Source organism: Vicia villosa, linkage group LG6 (genome assembly GCF_029867415.1).
Source record: "Vicia villosa cultivar HV-30 ecotype Madison, WI linkage group LG6, Vvil1.0, whole genome shotgun sequence".
NCBI lineage: Eukaryota > Viridiplantae > Streptophyta > Magnoliopsida > Fabales > Fabaceae > Vicia > Vicia villosa.
The window spans coordinates 122,936,476-122,963,967 of record NC_081185.1 but is presented as its reverse complement, the minus strand read 5'-3'; the positions used below and the strand labels follow the sequence as shown (position 1 = coordinate 122,963,967).

The 27,492-nt window shown below is 33.3% G+C and overlaps 5 protein-coding genes across 5 annotated transcripts; 2 read left to right on the top strand and 3 right to left on the bottom strand.

The window, feature by feature from the left end:
* Positions 1–5,956: 5,956 nt before the first annotated feature.
* On the bottom strand, positions 5,957–6,460 carry LOC131614576 (uncharacterized). The gene has a single exon (XM_058886144.1). It carries the CDS (start codon positions 6,458–6,460, stop codon positions 5,957–5,959), a length of 504 nt encoding a protein of 167 aa, XP_058742127.1.
* Positions 6,461–8,231: 1,771 nt separating this feature from the next.
* On the bottom strand, positions 8,232–9,757 carry LOC131614575 (uncharacterized). Its single transcript, XM_058886143.1, has 3 exons — positions 9,721–9,757; positions 9,097–9,603; positions 8,232–9,025 (listed from the first exon to the last, which is right to left on the bottom strand). The coding sequence occupies exons 1-3, from the start codon at positions 9,755–9,757 to the stop codon at positions 8,232–8,234; spliced, it is 1,338 nt and encodes a 445-aa protein (XP_058742126.1).
* Positions 9,758–11,138: 1,381 nt separating this feature from the next.
* LOC131614574 (NAC transcription factor 47-like) lies at positions 11,139–12,703 on the top strand. The gene is made up of 4 exons (XM_058886141.1): positions 11,139–11,155; positions 11,997–12,175; positions 12,257–12,516; positions 12,602–12,703. The coding sequence occupies exons 1-4, from the start codon at positions 11,139–11,141 to the stop codon at positions 12,701–12,703; spliced, it is 558 nt and encodes a 185-aa protein (XP_058742124.1).
* Positions 12,704–19,961: 7,258 nt separating this feature from the next.
* On the bottom strand, positions 19,962–20,875 carry LOC131614573 (uncharacterized). Its single transcript, XM_058886140.1, has 2 exons — positions 20,563–20,875; positions 19,962–20,413 (listed from the first exon to the last, which is right to left on the bottom strand). Exons 1-2 carry the CDS (start codon positions 20,873–20,875, stop codon positions 19,962–19,964), a joined length of 765 nt encoding a protein of 254 aa, XP_058742123.1.
* A 5,117-nt stretch (positions 20,876–25,992) lies between these two features.
* On the top strand, positions 25,993–26,978 carry LOC131614572 (NAC domain containing protein 52-like). Its single transcript, XM_058886139.1, has 3 exons — positions 25,993–26,188; positions 26,375–26,637; positions 26,784–26,978. The coding sequence occupies exons 1-3, from the start codon at positions 25,993–25,995 to the stop codon at positions 26,976–26,978; spliced, it is 654 nt and encodes a 217-aa protein (XP_058742122.1).
* The last annotated feature ends 514 nt before the right edge of the window (positions 26,979–27,492 follow it).

Below are 27,492 nucleotides of genomic sequence, written 5' to 3'. Positions count from 1 at the left end.
TGTCCGATTTTAGAACATTACCAACTCCTTTGAATAAGTTTGTTAAGAAAAGTGTTGTTTGTTTTATGCACTCTGGTTCTTAGGGGAATGGGGTTCTAGTAATCTAGAGTTTGTGTCGAGAGGTCATGGCACTGACCAAATATTGTTCCTATTAGAAATCGAATTCGGTATTCTCCGAACCTTCATCCTTAGCAGGAGTTCGTTTACCACTCGAGCTTAATTGCTTAGTTAAAAGTGTTGCATTTAAGTGAGAAGAAGAACAAGGAGACGTGTTTAGAACCTTAAACTAAAAATTAATGAATACATCTATCTTGTCCTTGCCCAACTTTGCAAAAGTCTTTTAAATTTAATGTGATGCATCTTATATAAAGATAGATGTTGTTTGGTTACAAGGGGAAATCCAATTGCATATTTTAGTGAGAAATTGAGTTTATCATATCGCAGTGGAGAAATTGAGGTTAAGCTATTAATTAATTTAACTCATGAAACAACAGTCGTCACCGAACTTTATTGTTTCAAAAGAAAAGAGAAAATATCGATAAAACCCAACAAAGAAAAGATCTGGATACGTGGGTTGGTTATGTAAGGGGAAGATATTAACACCCCTCACATCTGTAGCACTCCACAAGCCCTTTTGAAAATATGTGTTTTTAGGCTAAAGTGTTAAAGTTTGCAAAAAAATGGTGAGATGAGAGAAGAAGTTATTTTTATTTTTGTGTGCTCGGCAAGACGTTGCATGTTGTGCTTACATATCCCTTATGTACAATAGGGAAGTCAAAGCATTTGAAGTTCCGCTCAAAAAGAAACACAGAGGTTTGTTTTGTTTGATTATAATGGAAAATACATTTTTGGAATGTGAGAAAGAAGAAAACTTTACATGGGCTTTGGGAATATGTAAGTCTTTGTTGGTGGATCAAAAGACTATGCCAAGTGTCATTGTTACCGAACGAGATAATGCTTTGATGAATGCGGTCGATACCGTCTTCCCGACATCGACCGCATTACTTTTTCGGTATCACATAACGTGCAACGTGAGAAGTAAGCTCGAACCCTCCGTTGGCACGAAAGAAAGAAAGGACGACAACGGTAACATCATCAAAGCCGGTGTTATGGTGGACAAGATTATGGCCGCATGGAGGGAGATTTTAGATGCACATTCCGAAGAGTTGTATACCGAAAAAGTGGTACAATTCTGGACTTTGTATGTTTCTTTGAACACTTTTTGTCATTACGTCAAAAGTACTATCCTTGACAAAGTAAAAGAAAAAGTTGTTTGTGCTTGGACGGATCGAGTGAGACATCTTGGTTGCACTACAACTAACCGAGTTGAATCCGCACATGCGGCGTTGAAGAGATGGTTGGTGATAGCAAGGGGGATTTGTGTAGGGGATGAGACACCGTGAACCAAATGCTCCAAAATCAACATAATGAAATTCAAACATCGTTTGGTCGGAGCAAGAAAGTTATGGAACCCCGGTTTAAGGGAAAAAATCTATACTCGCAATTGATTTACAACATATCTAGTGCGGGATTGAATTTTATTTTTTATGAGGCGAAGCAGGCGGAGACAACAGGTCCAGATAGTGCAAAATGCGGGTGCACAATTAGAAAAACCTATGGGCTTCCATGCGCTTGTATACTTTCTAAAAAGATGAAGTTGAATTCACCGATACACATGGATGAAGTAATTGACCATTGGAAAAAGCTCCATTTTGATGATTTTGATCCGCCGAAAGAGGGTGATCTCTCTCCAAGTAGAGTGTCTACCTTAAGCAGAAAGTGTTTATGCTTTCTAATTCCCCACTGAGTTTGTTCCTCGTGGAAGAATTTTTTCTTGAGTTTTTCCCCCCAACTTGATTTTCGGGATGGAACTAAACCCCAGTTGAGTTTATTCCTCTTTGGGAAGAGTTTTGTTTGACTATTTCTTTTCCAGTTTGTTCCTAGAGTTGAACTTTGATCTCTTACGACACTATTTTGGAACCTCTCTAGGTTGAGGAACCTAGATTGAGAAGACATTTGTTTTGCACCTCTAGAGGATTTTGTTTTCCTAAAAAACAGAGAATCTCCTGATGATTGATTTTTCCTATCAGCTGATGAAGGATTTGTTTCCCAGTAGTGTTGCTACTACACTCCCTTAGAGTTTATGCTTGACAACAAGTGGCAGCTTCTGAATTTGAGCAACTTGTATAGACAACAAATGGCAGCTTCTGAATTAGAGCAGCTTGTATTGTCCCCAACATGTTTTGATTGGCAGCAAATAACAACCTCTTTATTTGAGCAATTTGTATGTATCTCTTATCTTCAAAACAACTGGTATTCTCTTAAGTCTTTGTCCTTAGCAGAGCAGCTTTTGTGAACTTCCTGATTCACATCTAATCAGATGAAGCCCTGGACCTTTCCTTCAAATGACATCTCCTCGGTATGATCCCATTAGAGAAGTTTGTCGCGAACTCCTTAAACAAATGGCATATCTTTTTGTTTGAGAAGTCAATTATGAATCTAACCTGCCCACATCTCTTTTGAAGATTCCTGATAGAGTTATTGATTGTAATTCCCATCAGATGGTAGTCCCTTAGTAGAGTCGACAGTTTACATTCAGTTCGTTTTCTCAAGCAGCATCCTTGATTAAAGAAGAAGATGATCCTTATTCTTAGAGGAAGCTTAGCATATGGCAATCCCTTTAGAGGGGACTGTTTATATTCAGTTCCTTTTCTCAAGCAGAAGACTTGATTAAAGAAGTTGATCCCTATTCTTAGCGGAAGCTTAGCAGATGGCAGTCCTTTTAGCAGAGACAATTTGCATTCAATCCTTTTTCAAGTAGAATACTAGATTAAAGAAGAAGTGTACCCTATTTTCATAACGGAAGCTTATTATCCCCGACAGTGTACCGTCATCCATTGAGTCAGTAACTTATCTCCATCCATTTAGTCGGTATTTCCTGCATCTTCAAGTGAAAAGTTGATGTTCAAATGAAGTTATTTTGTCATCCCTGCATCTCCAAGTGAAAAGTTGATGTTCCGATGAAGACATTTCTCTACCTTCATCTCCAAGTGAAAAGTCGGTGTATCCTTTTCCTACCGGTCGGTAGTTTACCATCGATTACGACTCGGTGCTGTTTTTCTTTTACCATTCGGTAGTTTCATCGATTATGAATTGGTGACTACTATCTTGGTTTTGACAGCAATTACGACTTGGTGCTATTTTTTCTCTTACCATTCGGTAGTTTTGACATCGATTACGACTCGATGACTATTGTTTTGGTTTTTCCATCAATTAAGACTCGATGATGATTGCTTGCTGCCATCGATTATGACTCGATGATATATTATCCTTTCTCTACCTGTGCAAGGTGTTTTTCTCAGTGAAGTTTCTTCCCCCAATGTAGTCTATCTTTTCTTTCCCCAATGGTGTCTTGTTTCCCTCTTGTGGAAATTTCATCTCTTACACTCATAATCATAATCATTGCATGGCATCTCAGGGCCAAAAATTGCACATTTTGTATTGAACTCTCTTCAATCACGTCGAGACAAAGATTTCAATATTCATATCTTCAAATAGAAGAAACTTAAATAAGGGCATTTGTCATACCCTAATGTTTGCCCCGCATGTCAAATAATTCAGATGTGCCTAAATGAAATTCAAATGGCCTAATCCGGATTGCTTACATACCCCATGTCCAACGAATTCACCACCTGGATGAGTCTGGAAATCAATCTTAGGCCTAATTTTTGTTTTGAAGCCCAACGCCCTTTGCATTACTTACACTCTCCATTTTATTTTATTTGTTTTAAGTTTTTTTAATTGTTTTTCTTTGACTTTCTTCCTTTAATATTTGTGTTTTTTAGTTTATAATTGATTAACTATTTCTAATAGTTTCAAAAAAAAAAATTAGCTAATTATTTTATTTTCTATATTAAAATATCAAAAAATTGTTTTAGTGATGCCTTTTTTTCAATATCTTTCTTTATTTTTCAAGATCTCTCTTCATCTCCTTTCTCTTAATTTGTGGGTGCAAGTTTTGAGAAGTTTATTGTGTGGAGGTTATGGTCTTATCATTCCTCTATTGAACTATCAAAGTGAAGTCCCATGATGGTTAAGGAAATTCTTTTTGTTCCTTTTGCATGTATTGCAAGTTTTAGGAGAATGATCTTCTATATCATTTCTCTAACTTGTTCTTAAACTTATAGATTGTTGATCGGCCTCGTTGTAGGATGAGTTCTATATAAGTTACTTGGCGATTGCTTAACATAGAGCTAAGTTTTGCCCCTTATCAAAAAATGATCATTCGTGGCCCAAACCTATGTTCGAAAGCCCAAGGACGGTTGATTATTTGACTAATGGTCCAACACCTATGAGACTTGTTGTTAGGAGGTTTTGGTCTTATCAATACTCCCATGAGTCTTCATTAATTTTGGCCTAAGTTCGTTATTCAGTCATCGTTGATCTAACTTCTAACTTTATATTCTATGCTTATTTTATTATTTTATGCTTTATTTTACCATCTATCTTTGATTATTATGTTTATGTTTATTTTTCCTTTGTCCATTTGGACATATGCTTATGCTTATGCTTATGAACTCTCTCTTTTGTCCACTTGGACTTTTATTTGTACTTGTGCTATTTTTCCTTTGTCCATTTGGACCTTTTATCTTGTTATTAAGACATTAATAATCAACTTGAACAATAAAAGACTTAAGACTCTTTGTGGACTATTGGTTAATATCCTGAACACTTTGGAGATCTGGACTTCTTGGACTTAGCATTAGGATCCTGGTTACCTTGATGCCTTTGGACAATATGTTATCTTATTGATGTGCTATCAGAAGTCCTTGCAATTTACTCCAAGGCATTGGGAATTTTCTACGCGTGCAGGTTGTTTTGAGTTTCATAATTTTCTGAAGTCCTTGAGGTTTATTCCAAGGCATTTTATTGAGGATTCATCTGTATACAACTGTTACTCTGGTCAATTTTTGTCTTAAGTTCTCGAGGTCTATTTCAAGGCAATGGTTTGCAAGTTATTCATATGAAGATGTTATTTTGAACTCAAGAAAGTTCATCCGGTACATGAAAACTTTGAAATAAAAAGGAGGACTTTGCTTGGTTCTTAATTCATCTGAGGCTGGGTTTCATCTTGGTATTCTACTTGCTTGATTCTTTAATCCAAAAGATGAGAAATTTACATTGACTTCTTTATGTCATGTGTTGGCTTTTTGTTGGTTATACTTTTCCTTTACCTTATCTTTTACTTTATGCTTTAGGATAGCCCCTTCATCTTTTTCCCCTTTCTTAAATTTTCAAAATCTTATCCCTTTTTCAAAACCTTCTTATGTTTGCAAGCTTTTCAAACTCTTTTGATAAAAAAAATTCTTTCAAATCTTTTTGCCATTATAGGCTCTTTCTTTTAAACATCTTCTGCTAAAGATTAGGCACGAGTAATCGTCATAGTCGAGATGTAATTTTCTATCCCCTTGATATTTATTGATATACTCGATTATTTTCCGCTTGAAAGAGTTAGTGGCATACTCGTTGATCTTTACCCGAGTTGGAGCCCTTTTTCACTTGTGATGCAAAGAATCCACTTGTTCTCATGTTCAAGTATGGTTAGTTGAGTTTTCTCCTTTGAGACGACAAAGTGTCTCTTCATTTTTAAAACAAACTATTATTTTTTTTAATCAATAAAATATTGGATTAATTCTAAAACAGTTACAAACCAAGGTGATCATAAAGGATCCAACCTTACACTAGTACTTACATTAAAAGTTGAGCCATTATGTTTCTATATTTTCTAATTCTCCATCCTTTATGTATGATGGTATCTTTTATATTATCTACAACTATGTTCCTATCATAAGTATGCCCAAAGCATGTGTCATTCCTATACTTCCAACAAAAGTATATTGTTTCTGCTGCAGCCAACTTCATAAGTCCACATTTTTTTACCTTTCCCACTAAAGTATCAAATGATCCAAGCTAATTCCCTATGCCATTGTAAAGGTGTGCGGGCAACCCCAAGCCAAAGTAAAATCTCCTGCCAAATAACTGTCATAGGGCCACAACAGAAAAGGAGGTGCTCCAATGTTTCCTCTTCCTGGCAAAAACAACATTTAGTATCAATGTCCACACCAAACTTCTTCAGCCTAGTTTTTGTGGCAAGCTTTTGATGACATGTGAGCCAAAGGTAGAACAGAGCTCGAGGCCTTGCTATGTTGCCCACCAGTAGAGTATGCCAGTCAACATTGGGCTCCTGTTGCAATAATCCTTTATACATCTTGCTCATGTGAAACTTCTTAGCCAGCAGACTTCTATCCCACTGCTCTTGTATTACTGCAATGTGTGCTCTAGTATTGAGTATGCTTTTGTAGACCCAGGATGCAGAAGTTGGTATCTCCACATGCAACAGATCCTGACCTTTGATGAAATAGGAATGAATCCATCTGACCCAGAGGCAGTCAGATTTCATTTTTAGATCCCATAGAAGTTTCATCATGGTGATTTTGTTCCAGCCCTCAAGGTCAATCACATTATACCCTCCTTTAGATCGAGGTTTACAGATCTTCTTCCATGCAACTGGGCTTTTCCTACTAGGAGTAGTGCCCCCAGTCCACACAAATATTCTGCAGGCAGTTTGAATCTTTTGAATCACACACTTGGGCTAGGGCAAGCATTGAAGCCAATAGTTGGCTATGGCAAAACTGACACTCTGTATAAGTTGGATTCTACCAGCTTTACTCAAGAATCTTGTACTCTAGTGTTGTAGTCTTTGGAGGATCTTCTCAATTAGAGGCAAATAGTGAGCTGCAGACAATCTTTTGCATGTTAGGGGAACTCCAAGGTATCTAAAAGGCAGAGTACCTTCTCTAAACCCTCTTATCTCCATGATTTGCTGCCTAGCTTCCTCCTCCATATATCCCATATACACATAGCATTTCATAGGGTTGACACTTAGTCCAGCAGAATCTGAGAAACATTGCAGGGTATGCTTCATTTTTTGGACTGAGGTAGTGTCTCCTCGAGCAAAGAGCAGCACATCATCTGCAAAAGTGAGATGAGTCAGGCCCAACTTTTTGCATCTAGAATGATGGTGGAAATCAGGGTCCAGTTGCATTTGGTGGAGAAGTCTGCTCATGTATTCCATAACTATCACAAAGAGGTAGGGAGAGATAAGATCTCCCTGCCTTATACCCCTGGCTGCTCTAAGCATTTGAGAATGCTCCCCATTGATATTATATCTATAAGTCACTGTAGTCACCCCATTCATAATCCATCTCACAAATTGGTCAAGAATTCCTACCTCATGGAGGATAGTGTCCAGAGCTTTCCAACTAAGCATGTCATATGCTTTCTGCAAGTCCAGTTGTATCATGCATCTGGGTGGACCCTGTTTCCTAGTATAGCCCCTTATTAATTCATAAGCCAGGAGAATGTGTTTGTGAATTTGTTGGCCTGGGATGAATGCAGCTTGATTGAGCCCAACTATGGATCCTATAACTTTGGCTAGACTGTTTGTCAAGACTTTGGATTATAGTTTGTAGACTGTGGAGCAGCAAGCTATAGGCCCGTAGTCTTTCACATTATTTGCCTCAGATGTCTTGGGTAGGAGAGTAACAAGAGTACTATTAAACCCTTTAAACATGGTGCTATTCCTGAACCAGTAGGTGATAGTATTAACCACATCCTGTTTGACAATATTCCAGCAGCTTTTGAAAAATTTAGCATTGTACCCATCAAGGCCTGGAGCCTTTGAGTCCCCCATACCCTGCAAAGCTACATAGATTTCCTTCTCCTGGATTTCCTGGACCATCTCATGTCTCTGCTCAAGAGTTAGCTGCCTACCTTTTCACATAGCATTGATGTCAATCTGTTGCAAATCTCTATCATCCTTGCCCATCAGCTCACTATAGTATCTGAGTACTTCCTCTTCAATCTCCTTAGTAGCTGATATGGGATTACCATCCTGCCTGTAGAGCAGAATCCTCTTAGCCTTATTTTTACTTTTCAGAGAGGCATGGAAGTATTGATTGTTGCCATCTCCCATTTTGATCCAGTCTATTTTAGCTTTTTGTTGTAGAACTTTTTCCTCAATCTCTTGCCATCTGACTATATCCTCAGTGACATTCTTAATGCTCCTTATAGTCTCTGTGTTCATGTGGTCATTTGCCTGCTATAGCTGCAAATGCTGTAGGTCATCCCTAGCTTTCAAAATGGCTCTTTGAATGTCAGTCAAGGGCTTGCTAAGCTTCTTGAGAATGGGCTTCAGCCTTTTGAGTTTTTCCCAAAGCACATAAGGAGGACTCCCATGTATAGGCATACTCCAATTGTTGGCAACAGCTGCTTGGAAACCCTCTAAACTCCACATTCTGATTCACAAACTTGAAATGGCTTCTCTTATGATTGGGTAGGGAATTCATGCTAACCTGGAGCAAAGCATGATCAGAGATATGAGGAGGGTGGTGCCTCAGATTCATGTCCATGTTTTGGAACCAAGCACTGTTTCCCAAAACCCTATCAATTCTGGAAAATATAGGATCCCTATCATGCTTGTTGTGCCAAGTATAGTAGTCACCTTGGTTCTCCATTTCAGTTAAATTACACATGTCCATCATAGTTTGCAAATCCACAAATTCTCTTTCAGTAACAAGGTTGCCATCAATCCTATCTTTGCTTCTTAGTACATTGTTGTAGTCTCCAATGAGGCACCATGGCTCATGATCAATCCTAGGCAGGCTGCTAATATCCTGCCAGAGTTTCCTTCTCTGAGCCAGAGTATTCAAGGCATAGACTGCAGTCAGTTGAAATTTAAGCTTGCCAGATGGATCCATAACCTTGCAGTGAATCATCTGCTCAGTACAGTTCAAGACTTTAATATTGGTGTTCAGGGGATTCCAGCTAATCCATATTCTACCATTTACATGACTATTATAGTTATCAACATAAGCATAATGTAATTTCAGTTTCTTCCTAATCAACTCAGCCTTATCTTTTTTGACCCTAGTTTCCAAAAGAATGCAAATATCGGGTTGTAACCCTAAGAGATGGGAGCTAATCTCTCTCAGTTTACCAACCTTATTGAGCCCCCTCACATTCCATGAAACTAACATGGTTCAAGTTCTTCATGCCCTATGGGGTCAATCCAATCCCCTAGAGCATTGAAGCCATTACTACACAAGACTTGAATAGGAGCTTTACATTTATTTCTGCTAGTTCCATGTCCCTTGTTGCCTACTTTAGGGGATGACCACTGTTCCTGCCCAGTATTCTTGCTAACCACTCCATTAGGAGTATCTTCCTTGCTTTCCAACACTTGCTCTGTGCTAGCCTCAGCAATTGATTCCTTCCCATTCTCTTTGGCTGGCTCCTCAGTAGGTTGTTTCAGCTTTGGCTTCCATTGAGGTATGGTACGGGTCGTGGCACAATTATGCCCAAATTTTTGGCATCTTCCACAAAATTTAGGTAGCCACTCGTATTCAATTGCCTGTTTCACCTTCTTTCCCTCATGATTTTGTATGGTAATCTCCTTTGGCATTTGTTGAGTAGCATCAATTTCAACAAGAATTCTAGCATATGAAGCCCTCAATTTCTGAGCAGTGCATTCATCAGTAACAACTGGTGAACCAATAGCACTACCAATCTTGTTCAGGCTCTTAGCTCCCCACAGTTCCAGAGGTAATTGTGGTCACTTCACCCAGATCGGGATTGTTCGCAGCATGTCATTCTTCATACAGAAATCAGGTTTCCAATCCCGTAGGAGCATAGGCATGTTCCTTATTGTGTAAGGCCCATTCAAAACTATTATTTTCTTTTTAAGTGGAACTACATTTTCTCTGACTTCTCCATTGCACTGAGGAGGGATGTAGGCACAAGGTGTAAAGGTCTTGTTAAGCATAATTTTAAAATCAAACAAACTTTCTTTTGCACATAATAATTTATTTCTACACAGATTTTCAAAAAGGTTTCTGTGGAGTACCACAGATGTGAGGGTGCTAACACATTTCTCTTGCGTAATCAACCACCGTACCTAAGATCTCTACTTTGTTTTATTCGTTTTGATTTAAAAACTTCTTTGGATTTTATTTCGCTCTTTTCCCTCTTCCTTTAGAAACAATAAAGCATGATAACGACTTTCACTAAAATAATGAGTCAAGTTAATTCAATGGCTTTGACCTCAAATTTTCTCCGCTACACCTTTGTTCAACAAAAAAATCATGCAAGTTTTATTCAAAATATATTTCACTAAATTCTTGAACTCAAATTTATTACAGGTTTCATGTTTAGCTACATATCACATCTTTAAGACTATCTTACCAAGTGTAATTGATTTCACATTAGAGGATGAAATTTTATCTCCTCCTCACTCTCCATGAGCAATTAATATTTCATCGAACCACTTCGTCAAATTAATAAAAGTTGTACTAGATTAAGTTTTAAAATATGTACTTGTGAAGTCATGTTTCATATTTCTAAATAGTGTATCACACCACACTTTAGATCTTTCCCTAAACATATATTTGGACTTAGGATCGTAAGCTTAATTTTATATCTGAAGCAAATTTTTCTAATCGATATACCATTTGTGTAATGATCTATAATCATTTTTATTCATATCTCAAACTCACTAGACACTTGTTTTTTATGTGTACAAAACCAATTTAACATATGAGAAAAATGAGATTGAAATATGTCGAAGAAAAAAACTAACTTTTACTCTTTTAAAAAATTAAACAAGAACTTACTCTTTTTTATTACTTTATCTTTTGTTGAAAAAAAAAGGAAAAATTATAGAAAAATTAAGTTAAAAATATATAAACAATTAATGAGAGTATTAATTTAGTACTTTAATTTGATCTAAATAGAAAAAAATGTGTGTATCGATATACCGATTAGAATTTTCTTAAGATATACAACTTTATGATAAAAAGACTAATTAAAAAGTAGAGGTGAATATGTATTTTTAAAAAATAAAATAAAATTAAAACATAAAAAATTTAACAACCATCAAATAATGTTTTCCAATATAATGGTTTTCAAAAATTCTAATATGAATAAAATATATCAAACAATTTTTTTTATAATTTTAAATTGTATGGGCAATGACATGTAAACTAATAATTTAAAAAAATTAAATAGAAATTATATTTCAAATGGTTATTTTTAATAGGTATATATATATATATATATATATATATATATATATATATATATATATATATATATATATATATATATATATATATATATATATATATATATATATATATATATATATATATATATATATATATTGCAATGTTTGTCATTAAATATTTAAAGTACTTTTAATTTGAAATAATTAGTTTCTATTATAAGTCAAATATCCTTAAAAATATATTATGAAGTTTTTTATTTCAATTGTTGAGATTAAATTATTTTAAGAAATATCGGCGAGCAAATATGTTTAGAAATCATGTTTTAATTTTTTATTATGGTACTTTACGATTTATTCTATTTTATTATTTGCATTATGTTCAAATATTTTTCTTTTCCCTTTTTTTAGATGAATTATTTTTGGAAACTAAATTTATTAAATTGATCCTTCAATTCTTTTTGAAAATACTAAACTAACTTTAGGCTAAAAATGCATTCTAGAATATTGATAATTATGAAATAAATTTGCAAATCTTTGCATTTTTAAGGTATAATTTATTTATTTATTTTCCCAAGTTCAGATAATAGAAATGTTATATAAACTTTCATAGGAAATAAATAAAATATAGAAAAACACTTAACTCCGTTGAAAATGTTTAATTCCTTACATAGTATTAGTTATCATTTTTCTTTTTTTGTGTGAAACTTTCCATTTTGTCTCACTACATTCTTAACCCATATCTCTACTACATTGAGCACATTTATAAAAAACTGAAAGTATTTTGTCTATAAAGCTATGTTCCTTGAAGATGTTTATTTTCATCCAAAGAATTATTTCGATCAATCATAAAAATAGCAAAGATATTTTTGTGCAGGACTCATGGCGAGAATAGACTTCTTAACTACGAATTGGGAGATGATTCTCGATGGAAGATTGATCCAAGTGACGAGGTTCTTATCTACGTTTACTTAAGGAAGAAGGTTCATAGACATCCTCTTCCACTTAATAACATTTTTGAATTTGATGTGTTTGAAAGAGAACCTTGGATGCTAGGTTAGTTATTGAATTATCATATAAAATTTCTCTAGTGTTATTTAAACTTGTCAATAATAAAGTTTTTTTTTTTTTTTATAGATAGTAGGAATTCATTTAGGGATAGGAAGTATTACTTCTTTGATATTAAGAACCATAGATTTGAAAATATGGATAGAAGACAAGTTGGAAATGGTGAATGGAGGAGTATGGAAAAGAACAAAGAAGTTTCTCTACCAAACAATATGTTCATCGGAAGAAAGAACACCCTTGAATTCTGGAAGATTGAGGGAGATGAACATGTGAAGACTGAATGGGTAATGGATGAGTTTCGAATCACTCCAACCATTCATCCATCTAAGGTAAATAAATATATTATAGTAAATCATGTTTTATCCTTTGTTCAAAATATATTTCACTAAATTCTTGAACTCAAATTTAATGCAGGTTTCATGGTTAGCTGCTTATCGAATTTTTAAGACTATCTTACCGAGCGAAATTGATTTCACATTAGAGGATGAAAATTTATCTCCTCCTCACTCTCCATGAGCAATTAATGTTTCATCGAACCATTTCATCAAATTAATAAAAGTTGTACTAGATTAAGTTTTAAAATATGTACTTGTGAGGTCATGTTTCATATTTCTAAATAATGTATCAAACCACACTTCACCATTTGAATAAAAAACCCCCTCTCTCTCTCTCATCATGTTAAAACATATATTTATACATAAGATCGTAAGCTTAATTATATATCTAAAGCAAATTTTCCTAATCGGTATACCATTAATGTGTATGATCTATAATCATTTGGATTCATTAAAACTCATCGGACATTGGTTTTTTATGTGTACAAAACAAATTTAACATATGAGAAAAATGAGATTGAAATATGTCCAAGAAAAAAACAAACCTTTACTCTTTTAAAGAATTAAACAAGAACAACTTACTCCTTTTTATTACTTTATCTTTTGTTGACAAAAAAAGAAAAGAAGGAAGAATTATAAAAAAACTAAATTAATAATATACAAATAATTAATGAGATGAGAGTATTAATTTAGTACTTTGATTTAAATAGAAAAAAATGTGTGTATCGATATACCGACTAAAATGTTCTTAAGATATACAACTTTATGATAAAAAAACTAATTAAAAAGTAGAGGTGAAAACGTATTCTTAAAATATAAAATAAAATTAAAACATAAAAAATTTTAACCATCAAATATTGTTTTCCATTTTAATGGTTTTCAAAAATTATAATATTAAAAAAATATATTAAACAATTTTTTTTTAATAATTTTACCTTGTATGGGCAGTGACATTGTAAACTAATAACTTTTAAAAAATTTAAATACAAATTATATTTCACATGGATATTTTTTAATAGGGATATTGTTATATTTTGCAATGTTTGTCAAAAATTATTTAAAGTAATTTTAATTTGAAATAATTGGTTTTTATTATAAGTCAAATATCCTTAAAAATGTGAAAACAATAATAAAAATAAGCCCTTCCAAACATAAAAAAAGAGCAAAAAATAATTAAAATTACATATTATAGTGTATTAACTAATTTGAATAAATTATTGAATATTTAGTTAATATTATTTTATATTGGTATGAAATATGTTATATATAACTATTACAATTTAAATGTTTATTTATTAATGTAATATCCCATATTGGTCTAAACATGATTATATGATATTAGTAGAGTAATCAAGAGTGACATTAGGGTAATCCTTCTTAAGTGCAAGAACCATAATGGAACTAATGGAATTAGTTAGAATTGAACTAAGTGGCATTGTTGTAAATATCACTTAGTTAAAGGACATTTTGGGCCAAGAGAGAAATATATCTTTAATAAGGGTTTGCTTGGCTTAAGGAATAAGAATTGGAAAGAAGAAGAGAGAGCTTAAGAGCAAGAGAGAAGAAGGGAAATTTATGTTCATCATCTTCATAAATCCATTTTCGTAGTATTGTAGCAGCCTTCACATATTGGGTCATAACTTTTTACTCGTAGCTCCAATTCAGGTAATTCTTGAAGTTCTGGAATCTACACAAAATTTCCTTCGATTTGATATATGATTTCATACTCATAGCTTCTTTATTGATGGAGATAAGCGGGTTTGAAGTTTGGCGATTCTTGCTGAAATATGTGAATTAGTGGTTACGGGATTGATGATGATAGGAGCATAACTTTGATCAAGAAGGGATTTTAGGAGCAATATTGTCATCATCTTCATCTGTACAACTCAGAATCTTCATGGGATGAGGTGAGTTCCATTAGATAGAACTTGGGTAGAAAGTTTGAGAACTATTGCATCTTGGGTTTGGGTTGAGTGTAATGCTTTGCATGCTTGATCATTTGATAGAAATGTGTTCTTATGATGCCCCCTTATGCCTTGAGTGATTAGTATATGCCTTGGGTTGTTACTGTATGTTAGGGTTTGATTTGGGATGAATTGGGATGCAAACAGTGGAGTTAGAAACCCAAAATTTGTGTTCTGCACTGTCGGGTTCGCTTAGCGAGTGACTGCAGACTGCACAAAATTATGTTTCACTAAAATGATCATAACTTGAGTTCTACAACTTGAAACGAAGTGTCGTCAGAAGCATTGGAAATGTATTTTAGTTCTCTTTGTGTTCTTGCTTAGATACCATGCTTTTGATGCAGATATAAATTATGGCACATGAATAGGTGTTGCATGATATTGGAATAAGCACAACTAGCCTTGAGTTTATGTCTATAAGATGCTACCCTTGTGTTGAACTTAGGCCATGATGTTTACCTTGATTATTAAGCTGTATAATATTATCCTAACTTGAGTTTTGGACCCTTGTATAATAGAAGTTCTGGTTATTTCCTGAGTTAAGAACTTCACTTAGTGAACTTAGTTCGCGTAGCGAACCTTCCTTTCTAGAACCAGATGAAGCTTTTGACTTCATTCGCTAGAGCTCGCTAGCAGTTCGCGTAACAAACTTGTCTGATGCAGAATTTATACTTTTCCCTCTTGAGTGCAGTTTCGTTCCGAACCGGGAACCGGAAGCCTCTTGTCTTGGATTGATGAATATCATGGAATTGTTTAATGCTAAATCATGGTTCTATGATTATTTTAATGCATGATTTCTCGATGAGTATGACATTGGTATGCATGTTTGATAAGTTATGACTCCTATCAAAGGTTATGTATAATTATGCATTGTTTCCCATTTGTTCCGGTTGAACAATCGGAGATATGATTGCCTGTGTGATGGCTTGTACCGTGCTATGTGATCTCGTTGATTTGTGTATATGCTTGAATCGGAGTAGGCTTGGCTAATAGATGATAAATCGCTTAAGACCATGACTATTGCTTTGTGATCTTTAGTGCGTGCCTTGCTTTGTGATCTTGGATACCTTGCTTTTTGATATGGGTATGTCTTACGCACCTGAGCTACCATTGTGATGTGCTTGTGTGGGTCTTCAAAGGCGTTCCACCAGTGGTTAATAGCATCGGCGTGCTTGGTATGGTGAGCTAGTGGTACCATATATGATGCACTTCTCGGTTAACTCACCTCTAGGCTTGTGGAGATCACATTGGTGTATAGTGATTGACGGGGCCGTGATACCATGTAGGCAAGTCACCGCTGTAACTTGTCACGGATAAACCACGTAGGACTTATCCGATTCACTTGCGATGTGTATGTATAAGTCTCTTGACAAATAGACATGGGTGTAACTCACCGAGGGTGTGGATGCGTAGTCTATGTAGCAGGCAAGTAAACTTACTCCTGAATTCCTCGTACATGGGTACGGGTCTGCATATTTTTCTGTACTTGGCTTGTTGTTGTTGCCTCATTGGATAGTTATGAGACTTCCAATGATGGCATTACCTTGTTTGTACTTGTACCTAGCCGTGAGGAAAACCCGGATTCTCGGTGAATCCGTTTGATTGCATGCACCTTGTAGAACCGAGTGAACCCATAAGATAGGGGAACTCACTGAGATTTAGTAATCTTACCCCAATCCTATTAATATTTTTCAAGAACAGGTTTAAGTAGATGGATTGCTAGATGACCCATATTGAAGACCGTGGACAAGTTATTGGCAGGAAGACCTCCTCAGACGTTATCTTTCCGCTGTGCAATGTTATAGACAAGCTAATTTTATACATCTTAGTTGGAAATTTGAACTGTATATGATTTTTCGTTTCATGTCTTTACCGCTTATGTATGTTTCTTGTACCATTTATAGCATCACTACATATTATTCTAGACATATATGTACCGGGGATTACAGTTGGTATCAGAGCAGGTCGATTCTTGTCCCTGCCATGAGACATCACTAGCAATTCTCTTTTCCCTCACATGTGTGTGTTACTAGACCAATTTCTACTATCATATTATTCATTCGTTGAGCCTGGCCAACTCACTGACTGTATATGCGATAGATAAGATCATGGTGGAGCCATTACGAGGACGAATAAGATTTGAAGCAACTTGAGCTGAAGTGGTAGAAGCCAGTTAAGTAGAAGGAATATTGGAACTGTTATCTATAGGAGGAGCATTTGTCGAGGAAATTGTTGATAACCCAACCGTCATGATAGGGTATAAGATGACTGGAAGTTCTAAGATTTCGATCAGATGGAGTGAACTTTCTTGGATCCTTGAAGCAGTGTAGGAAATTCACGAGGCGACTGAGTAGGAATGTAGTAAAGGGAATTCTGCGATAGAGCTGAGCTCGAAGCAGTTAAGGATTTGCTACTCGATCGTAGTGCCAATGACATATATGACTAGAGAACCGATAAGATGGAAGACTTTATGGGTTTGGACATAGATATTGGATTTTTCTAGTTACTGTGGCCTGGACAGTACTGGGATGGATGAGGTGTTACACTCCGACTCGTTCTGGTGTACCTTAAGATGTGTTTAGTTACCTATTTAAAGGGTTGATAAAACAAGTGGAAGTGGTGATCTCCACTGGGGAAAGTCTTGGGCATCTGTTCTAGCGGAAGGAACTACTGCATCTCCATGCTCATTCTGAAATGCATGAGTCCTAGAACTACGATAGGCGGCATCTGAATGGATGGATATGCAGAGTGCATTAATCCATTTTCCATGTTAGTTGCAATTCATCTAATCCCGAGTGAATCTGTAGAACTACGCTAGGTGTTGGGCACTTAGGTGAATTGAACTACTGGTTATCTATAATAATCGGTAAAAATCCTAATTAAAAATAAGAAAAAAAATAATCATTCATATTTATTTTTGATGGGTTTGTATTATCATAAGGGTTTAATGAATATGCATGACATTGTAAAATAATTTTACACTGTCACCCAATAAAAAAATCATCACTCTGTCATGACATTAAATTTTTTTAAAAATAAAAGAGTGATTTAATTGGATACATGATTGTGATTGGTTGACAGTGTAAAATTACTTCATCACCCTTTTTCTCTTATCACTAGCAGGATACCCGTGCGTCCGCACGGGTTCTGGTGTGGACCACGAATATGTCACCAGTTTGTCATGAGAATTCAAACAAATTAAAAAATATGAAAATATTATTGTAAAAACTAAAAACTAAAAAATGGTCGGCAAGATAATTATATAAGTTTTCAAAAACTACTATTGTTAAGAAAAAAAATTAAGTACATACTTTGTAAAAAACAATTGTGAAAAATATTTATAAAAAGTTTTTTTAGGGTTGATAAAGTTATAATAATAAAAGGGTTTATAAAGTTTAATAACTTAGACAAATAAATATTAAAAATTAGAATAATCAACAGAAAAATGTTTTAACTTAAAAGTTCAAAAAGAGATTGATCTAAAAGAATTGAGTTTAAGAATATATATATCAGACAACATGATTTGTATCCCAAAATGCACTAGCTTCATCAGCAAATTTAATTTCTGTTGATGTAGGCCCATTTTGTTTCTTCAAGTATAAAACGATACTATCAACTTTACAAGACCTTTGTATTCTTCAAGTATTAGTCACCTTTGTAACAACCATGAAAACCATTATGATTTCAAAAGAGAGTTCAACTAAATTATAGAAAGAACAAAAGAAAGTTCACCGTAAGCGCAAGAAGGTCATACATGCATAAAAGTTCACCTTTGTTAAATTTATTACTCTTAGAGCTTTAATGTTTAAAATTAGGTATGTGTTAGATTTCGTATTCTAAACATTCTTCATGTTGATTATATTATAGCTGTATAAACTTATAATATTAGATTCTTATTTCAATTAATTAAATTTCACTCAAAACTTCATGTTTTGACTTGAATTCAATTAATTGGTGCATTGTATGTTAGTGACTTTATCATTTTGATTTTCATTATACTATCTGATCATTAAGTAATACGTGAATTCGGACCATAACACACATCTTCTAAATTTTTTTTCTCCCATGCATTTTGAAACCTCTGATTTTGAAAAACTATTTCAAAAGAATTTTTATTAGGATAAAGTCTTTTCAATCCCCATCCCTTCTAAACTATTATACTCCCATATTCAACCCAAAAAATTGGCATTAAATGTTAGTCTTTTGATTACATCTCACGACATTCTGTGATATGTCTTAAGAACTGGTTTCGTCGATGATGGATACTAGGTTGCTTGAAGGAGTTGCGCTCATATTTCTTTCGCAAACGATGGTCTTCGAGAGGTGTACGACTTATATCATTGTCACTAGATTTACTTGGAGGTTTAATATTATCACGGTGAGGAGGAAAATTCCTCCCTGGAAGCTCTTGAGCTCTTTAAGGTTGCAAACTGGCGTCAACAAGAGCGTCCACTAAGATATCTCTGAAGTTAGCGTGTTGCAAAATCTCTAACTGCGTTATGATCTCAATTGAAATCTTTTCTTGATTTTCTTCTAGGCGGAGAAGCCTCAAATTTTTTTGTTGCAGTAGGTTGAAATGTTCATCCATAGTTCTTTATCGGTTTTTATGGTTGGAATCTACCATTGAAGAAATATCAAAAAGAAGTGACAGTTGCTCGAAATTGTAATTGAAATGATTATGACAGTGGAATTGAGGAAATTAACGCGAATTTGAGATAATAGATTGTTGATAACCACAAAGACCAACAATATTGTGTACATGCACAAACAATTTGTGAATGATTGATGAGTACCATTTTGAAAAGGTTTCTGGTGCTGGAGTGATAGTTTTCCAATGATTAGAGAAGGTGTTTGCAAAAATGTTAGCACTTTCACCCTCAAAATAATACATGAATGAGGTGAAACTTTGTGAGTGAAAGTAAGTGTCACTAAGTTACACTAATATTGAACGGGATGTCCTTGATTTATCCGGTGTGGTGCACCAACAACCAAAATTTAAATAGGGTATGCTTGTGTGCGGCACTCACTCGTACATGTACATCAATGATTGGCGTGCTTCTACTTGGAGCCTACAATGGATTGAATATGCTTTTGGGTAGATGGCCAACATGATTTTTTTTTTTAATAACCAAGTATTGAAAATAAAAATACACAAATAACAATGTTTCAGAAAATGTTAACATTTAGTAGCCAAGTGAGATGACGCCTCAATGTAATTTTTTAAAGAAGATGCCAAATGATATGACGTCTAGGTGCATGTGAAAATTGCAAACTACATGCACTTAGACACCATCTCATTTGACGTCTCCATTAAAAAATTACATGAAGACGTCATCTCACATGGCTACTGCATATATATATTTTTTTTGTAATCAAGCTTTCATTAAAAAGAACCAAAAGTTCTATCGAAAAGATTACAAAGAGCGGGGCAAAACAAACAAAAGCCCCGGAAAAAAATTACAAGCCAAATACAATCTAAGAGTAATACAAAAAAGGGTCATTTGTGAACTCAAAGAAATTATAATTGGTGCGAGTAATTTTTCCGATGAAGGACCATCTCCACCAAAGCTCCTTAACACTCCAAACAATGTCGGAAACACTCCAACCATCATTACGGAGGATGATCTCATTCCTAAGTTTCCAAATAGACCAACATACCGATAACCACAACGATCCTTCCGTACCGGCTCTAACCTTTTGCTTTTTGCAAAAATTATGCCAAACCAAAAAACAATTCCCAATATCTTTAAACTTGTAATCTACTAAACCTATCCAAGAAGCTATTTTGTTCCAAATCACCGAAGACACCGTACATTTAAACAACAAGTGATTCATGGATTCCCTCTTCAAACCACACAAACAACAAGAATCAAAAGAGGGAGAAATAATACCTCTAGCTAGCAAGAGATCTCTAGTGGGTAATCTATCTAAGAAGCACGCCAACCAAAAGCCTTAACTTTTAACGGAACCACCACTTTCCAAATCAAAGAATAAATGCTATCATATTTATTCAAAGGCCCTCTCGGTAAGTGAAAAAAACTAAGAAGATTGTAACAACTTCGAACCGAAAACATACCGTCCGGTTCTGCGAGCCACCGCACACGATCCCTCGCTTCCGGCCTCAAACAGACGCTGCCCAGCTTGAAACAGAGCTGCTGCCTGTCAGTTTCAGCAGCCTCGGTCTCCATAGAAAACGGAATACCGAGGTCCCCCCACTCCCACACATCATCCCTCCAACCTCCCATACTAGCCACGGAAGCGTTTTTTAACTTTGAAGAAGAAAAAGTCAACGGAAATAGCTCCTTGAGACTCCTCTCCTCTTTCCAACAAGAATGCCAAAAAGATGTGATATAACCATTACCGATGCATATTAACGTTTTCTGAAACATGATTATTTGCGTAATTATCTCCGAGACATAGTTATTTGTGTATTTTTTTTAATATTTGATTATTGCAAAAAAATAATCGGCCAACAAAACATATAAAGTATTTTTTAATTAACACATATAAATCAACAATAACTAATTAATTAAATAAAAAATAATACATCAATTTTTTTAGTAGTATAGAAATAGTTGATTCTTTGTGACAATGGTTGTTAATTCTTGATAAACTCTTACCTTATTTTATTTTCCTTGATTCTCGAGTTGGCACTTCCCTTAGACGTTAATATAATAATTATTTTTAAATTCATGAATAATTGAATAGGAAAATTTTCCTAGTAACATTTCCATTATTCATGATTTAATTTATTTAGAAAACTTTCTAATTTTTTTTTTTGAATATAACATTATAAATTTTATGCATTTTTTTGTTGCTATAATCCATAATGTAATGAAAATAAATATTTTTGACAAATATTTAAATAAATAAATTTAATATTTCCTAATTCAATGCTGTATTATTTTTAATATATTTTTGTAGACCGGTCAAAAATGAATTATGAACATGCATTTGATCTTGTATAATCTTATACATTTGCATGATACATATTAGGAAAAATATAAAATAAAGAAAAAAATTATACTCAATTAGAATTTCAAAATTCGTAACATATTAGTATATGTTATGAATATTTATGTTAGTGGATGTCCATCCATCTCCTAGTTCTTCATCTTCCTATTTCATACTTAATATGTGTTTAATATGTATGATTTTCTATCTCCCTTGAGTCCTATAAATAGAGACTCATATTACAATGTAAAGCACACTTGAAATAAGATAAGATAATATTGTTCTCTTTCTTCTCTATCTCTCTTTGATCTCTCTAATGTTTTAGTTAGTTTTATAACACGTTATCAGCACGATACTCTACAACGCGAGTCATGATATAGCCAGGTTCTACGTTATTTTCTAATCTTAATATATTTGAACCAATATAATATAATTCATGATTTTGTTACTCTTTTTTTCTTCGTATAAATATGTTTATTTTTTATATATTTTATAGAGAAATTTATTTTTCTTGTACAATAATATTAGATTTCTTTGATAATTATATTCTTGTTAAATTCCAGAAGAATTTAACATTAAAGCATTTCTATATGTTTGTCCGAAATTGAATTTTAACACATAAAAGTGTTAATTTAATATTCAAGCATCCCTGAAGGATTGCACAAAGAATAATTTTTCTTGACTGTTGTTTATGGAAATAATTTGTGATGTGATATTTGTAGAACTAAAGATTATTATTATTAAACTATCTCCAAATTATTATTCAAAGATTGAGTTTAATCGAGTATTGTGTTTATCAATAATTGATGAATTTCAGAAGAATTCAAAGTTCGATAATCTTTAAAAGGTCGCATCTATAATATTATTGAATCCCAGAAGGATTTCATAATTTTTTTTGTATCGATCTAAAAATTCATAACTTGTAATGTGCTCATTAAAATATTGTCATTCTAGAAAAATGACACAAATTATTTTAACGCATCCCAGAAGGATGGTTATATATATTTTTTAGATTACTGTATATAACAAATTATTTTTATAGTTCCTGAAGAACTTATCAAGCATCCCTGAAGGATAGAAAAATAAATTATTTTTATAGTTTTTGAAGAACTTATCCATCCCTGAAGGATTGTAAATCAAATTAATTATATGACGATATAATTTTAGTGATATAATATTGTTTGAATAAATATGTTTAATTTTATAAGGGGTAATTGTTTGATAATTATATGATAATATGTTCATATGAATGTGTTTGATTAAAGTGTTTAATAATGAGATACTATTATTATATTGGTTTTGAATTATACTGGAGGTATTGAATATCTTTGTATTACACAAATGAATTTGGACATAAAATGTATAATAGAAAAGCTACCGTTTTTTTTCCTTGGGCTTGTACTACACTTATATTAGTACAATTTAAGCACATGTCATTGTAAACCAGTAGTTTACAAATTACACTTAAATGTGTCGTTGGTAAAACCGGTTGGACCATCTCGGATATAATATGATGCGAATATTTTGTATTGAAGAACCAGAAGTTTCTTCAATCCATTAAATTTTTGTGTGTTTCTAAAAGAAAATAAAAATTTGAGAAATTGCGTTTTTATGACATTAACTGTTGCATCGACTAAAATATCATGCATATGTCTCTATTCACAACCAGAAGTTTGTGAAATTATTTTCTCACCTAATTAGACTAAGATCTTGTTGTCTGAACTTTTTTTATAGAAATTCCTGTATAAGTATCACATATATATTATTAAAATTGATATTGAATATCATGTAATATATGTTCATAAAAAGAAAATGGACCCGAAGATCCATTCTTTAGACGTCTAAAGTTAATTATATGGTTGATACTTATGAGATCATCAATTCTAAATTATATATTTGAAACACCCAAAGTATGATATTAAGATATTTATTCGCATTAAGCCAACAATATACTATATCTTAGTCCTCCCTAATGTATTATAATATTTCTCATCTTAGTGAACATTTGGATGTGTTGTGTATATTCCAATTGCTCCAATATAATACATTAAGATGAGTCATGAAAGAATGTGGAAAAATATAATTAATATGAATCTCAATTTTGAGGATATAATTTGAGCAAATAATCAAATACTTGATTGCAGCCCAGTAGGCTGATTATCACTTGATAAATTAATTTTCCCAATATTAGGGGGAGGGAAATGAACTGCTGAAATCATGAACAAGAAGTTCAAATGAACAAGATAAAATAAATTGTTGTATTGATCCTCGTACAAATCAATATGAACCAAAAGTTCAAAATATTATTCATTTGCAAAGTTTATGAAATAAATTATCAGCTGGTAATACTCCACTCAAAGTGGATTCTCCTATTGGATAATATAATATTGCAAATGAGTTGTAGCTGCGCCTAAAGCGTGGTATGAAAGTCGGTTCCAATGTTAAAAGTCCTCTACTAAGAAAAGAAACTAAAGATGACCCAAGTGAGGATATGAAAATGCTAAGAGCACTTTGATCTAATTTAATTTTCAGTTCCAGAAGAACAAATCAAGTACTTGAAATATGAAATAAAGAGATCTCGATAAATTATGTCATGGATGAAATACAATGGAACCGAAATTGAGATAACCAAATAAAGTCAATATTGACAATGTCTTTGTATACAATATAGCGCTAAAAGTGATCAATGATAACGAGGATCATGAGTCAAAGTCTATTAAAGATTGTAGACTAAGTGAGAATTGGCCAAATGATTATATTCAATTGCAGAAGAATTAAACTCACTTTACAAGTGACTCACTTTTGGACCTGTAGTCCGAACACCTCAAGGTGTGAAACCAATTGGATATAAATGATTTTTATGAAAAAGAAACATAAGAATGATATAAAGTTTGCTTAATGATTTTCATAAATACTTAAGATTGATTTTGATAAAACATATCCACCTGTAGTGGATTCAATCGATTTTTTTATATTTAATTAGCCTTGTAGCACATGAAGGGCTTAATTTGAACATGGTGAATGTTATGACATCTTATTTATATGGTTCACTTAATAGTGACATTTACGTGAAACTCCCTGAAGGATTCAATATACCAAAGGCACGTAATTTTGGATCTCGAGAAAACCACTCCATCAAATTGAACAAGTTTCTCTATGGATTGAAACAATCTAGACGCATGTGGTATGATCAATTTGTCCTTTTATTTTCATAAAATGGTGTGGAAAAGTATTTGCAATAATAGTTGTCTATGTGGATGACATAAGTATTATTGGAACTCCTGAAGAGCTTCCAAAAGCTATAAATTGCTTAAATAAAGAGTTTGAGATGAAGGACCTAGAAAAGACAAAATATGTCTAGGTTTGCAAATTGAGCATGTGGACAAAATAATATTTGTACATCAAGAAGGCTATATAGAAAAGTGTTGAAATGATTCTATATGAACAAATGTCACATGTTGCCTACTCCAATATGGTTGTTAGATCATTAGATATGGAGAAAAATCTTTTTAGGCCTCGAGAAAAGGATAAAAATTGCTTGGTCCTGAAGTACCATATCTTAGTGAAATTGGAGTACTAATGCACCTTGCTAAATACACACATCATGATATATCATTTGCGGTCAATCTATAAGTAAGATAGAATTATTCATCTACACGAAGAAATTGGAAAGTAGTCAACCATATACTTCATTATCTTAGAGATGTAGGTTACTTGTCAGATTCTCACAATGGTAGATCAGAAAGAGGTTATTTATTTACATGTGATGGTACAACCATTTCATGGAGATCTACGAAACAAATCATGGCAACAACTTCATAAAATCCTGCATAACTATTACCACTACATGAAGTCACTTCGAAGAAGACATTTTAAGCAACGACTACAAAGAATATCGTCTCACATGTAAATGTTTGCATGAGGGGGAGAAATACATATGTTTTGCACTCTTTTTTCCTTCACCATGGTTTTGTCCCATTGGGTTTTCCTGGTATGGTTTTTAACGAGGCAATTCACATTCAAAGGATATTGTACTCTTTTTCCTTCACTAGAATTTTTCCCACTGGGTTTTTTCTAGTAAGGTTTTAACGAGGCATATCCTCAATGGACATCCAAGGGGGAGTGTTATGAATATTTATGTTAGTGGATGTTCATCCATCTCCTAGTTCTTCATCTTCCTATTACATACTTAATATGTGTTTAATATGTATGATTTTCTATCTCCCTTGAGTCCTATAAATAGAGACCCATATTACAATGTAAAGCACACTTGAAATAAGATAAGATAATATTGTTCTCTTTCTTCTCTATCTCTCTTTGATCTCTCTATTATTTTAGTTAGTTTTATAACCGTATAGAAGTTATAATTTTCCCTTTTCTGTTTGTATCTCACCATTTTTTCTCTCTTGCATTCATCACAATATTGAAGACACTACATGTCTTCTTCTACCTATAAATTTAAGTCATAAGAAGATTCTTTTGCTTCACATATTCATATCCAAAGAGTTCTTTCTTCACATTAACCTAAGAACAACACTTTTTGGTGATATCCATGGCTATGAACGGATATGTTGATTATGATTCGATAGATTGTGTTTCTCAATTTCGTGTTGGTTACAGGTTTGATCCAACGGATGATGATCTCATGAGCTTTTATTTGAGGAAGAAGATCTTTAACCAACCACTCACATTTCATGGAATTCTTCAGTTTGATGTGTTCCAAACTGAGCCATGGAGGCTACCAATTGGTAAGTAGAAACGCACTTTATTTGTATTATATGTATTTTTAGCCCTTTAATTTTTTTCTTATGATAATTGTGTCTTGTTAAAAAAGCAAAATTTTCTATGATCCATTTGAAATTTTCTTGGTGTTCTATAAGCATTTTAATTAATATTTTTTTAATCATGAGAATGAACTTTGTATGTTTTTGCAGATACAAGAAATTCATTTAGTGATAGGAAGTACTATTTTTTTGATGTGAGGAATGGTAGGTTTGAAAACATGGACATAAGAGCAGCAGGTAATGGCGAATGGAGAATTGTAGAAAAAAGAAAAGAAGTTTCTCTCCGAAGAAGCCGTTACTTCATTGGAAGAAAGAACACTTTTGAGTATTGGAAGATGGAGGGAACACAAGTTGTGAGAAGTGAATGGATGATGGAGGAGTTTCACATCAAGCCAATTCTTCATCCTTACATGGTAAAAAAAAAAAAAAAAAAATATTAATTATTATTATTATTATTATTATTATTATTATTATTATTCTTATTATTATTATTATTATTATTATTATTATTATTATTATTATTATTATTATTATTTTTTATTTTTTTTTCTACTTTCAGATGAAAATCATGATTTTTGTGCTAGATATAGTGACTGAATTTTTTAGCTCAAATTTAATACAGAAGTCAATTTTAGGAGCATATAGAGTCTTTAAGAGGAAGGAGGCAAAGGGTGAGGAGAAAGTTACTACACCAACTGGGAATGATTTAACAATGGAGGGTGAAGATGAATCAGCGAACCCTTCTGCTCCATGAACTCATCATGCATGTTTCATTGATTTGAACTTACAGATTAATAGTTGAACCTTTTTTTGTTTGAGGAATAATAATAATAATAACAATAAACTTTTGTGTAATGGCAATTTTAATTTATAACTAATGGCAGTTTAAACCGACACGAATTTTACTATTTTTCTAAAAAAATTAGAGTAGAATAAGACGGTTATAACAATCATAATTTTCACATTTTTTGTTTTTTGAAATGAAGTAGTGTCAATTTCCCGACACGGTACACTCATATTATGATCTTATGTTTTCATAATAGTCCAAAGGATTTCTTGAATAAAATATTAAATATAGATGTCAAGTTAAAATTATGTTTCTTATAAACATGATCTGAATCTGTTCTCTTCCTTTACTAGCGTATACTAGACTTTATGTTAAAATTTACTGTAGAGATGAATAGAAATTCAGCTAAAAATAAGAGGAAAAATAATCATGTTAGAGAAATATGCGAACAAATTTAAGATAACCATCGCTCTTCACCCTA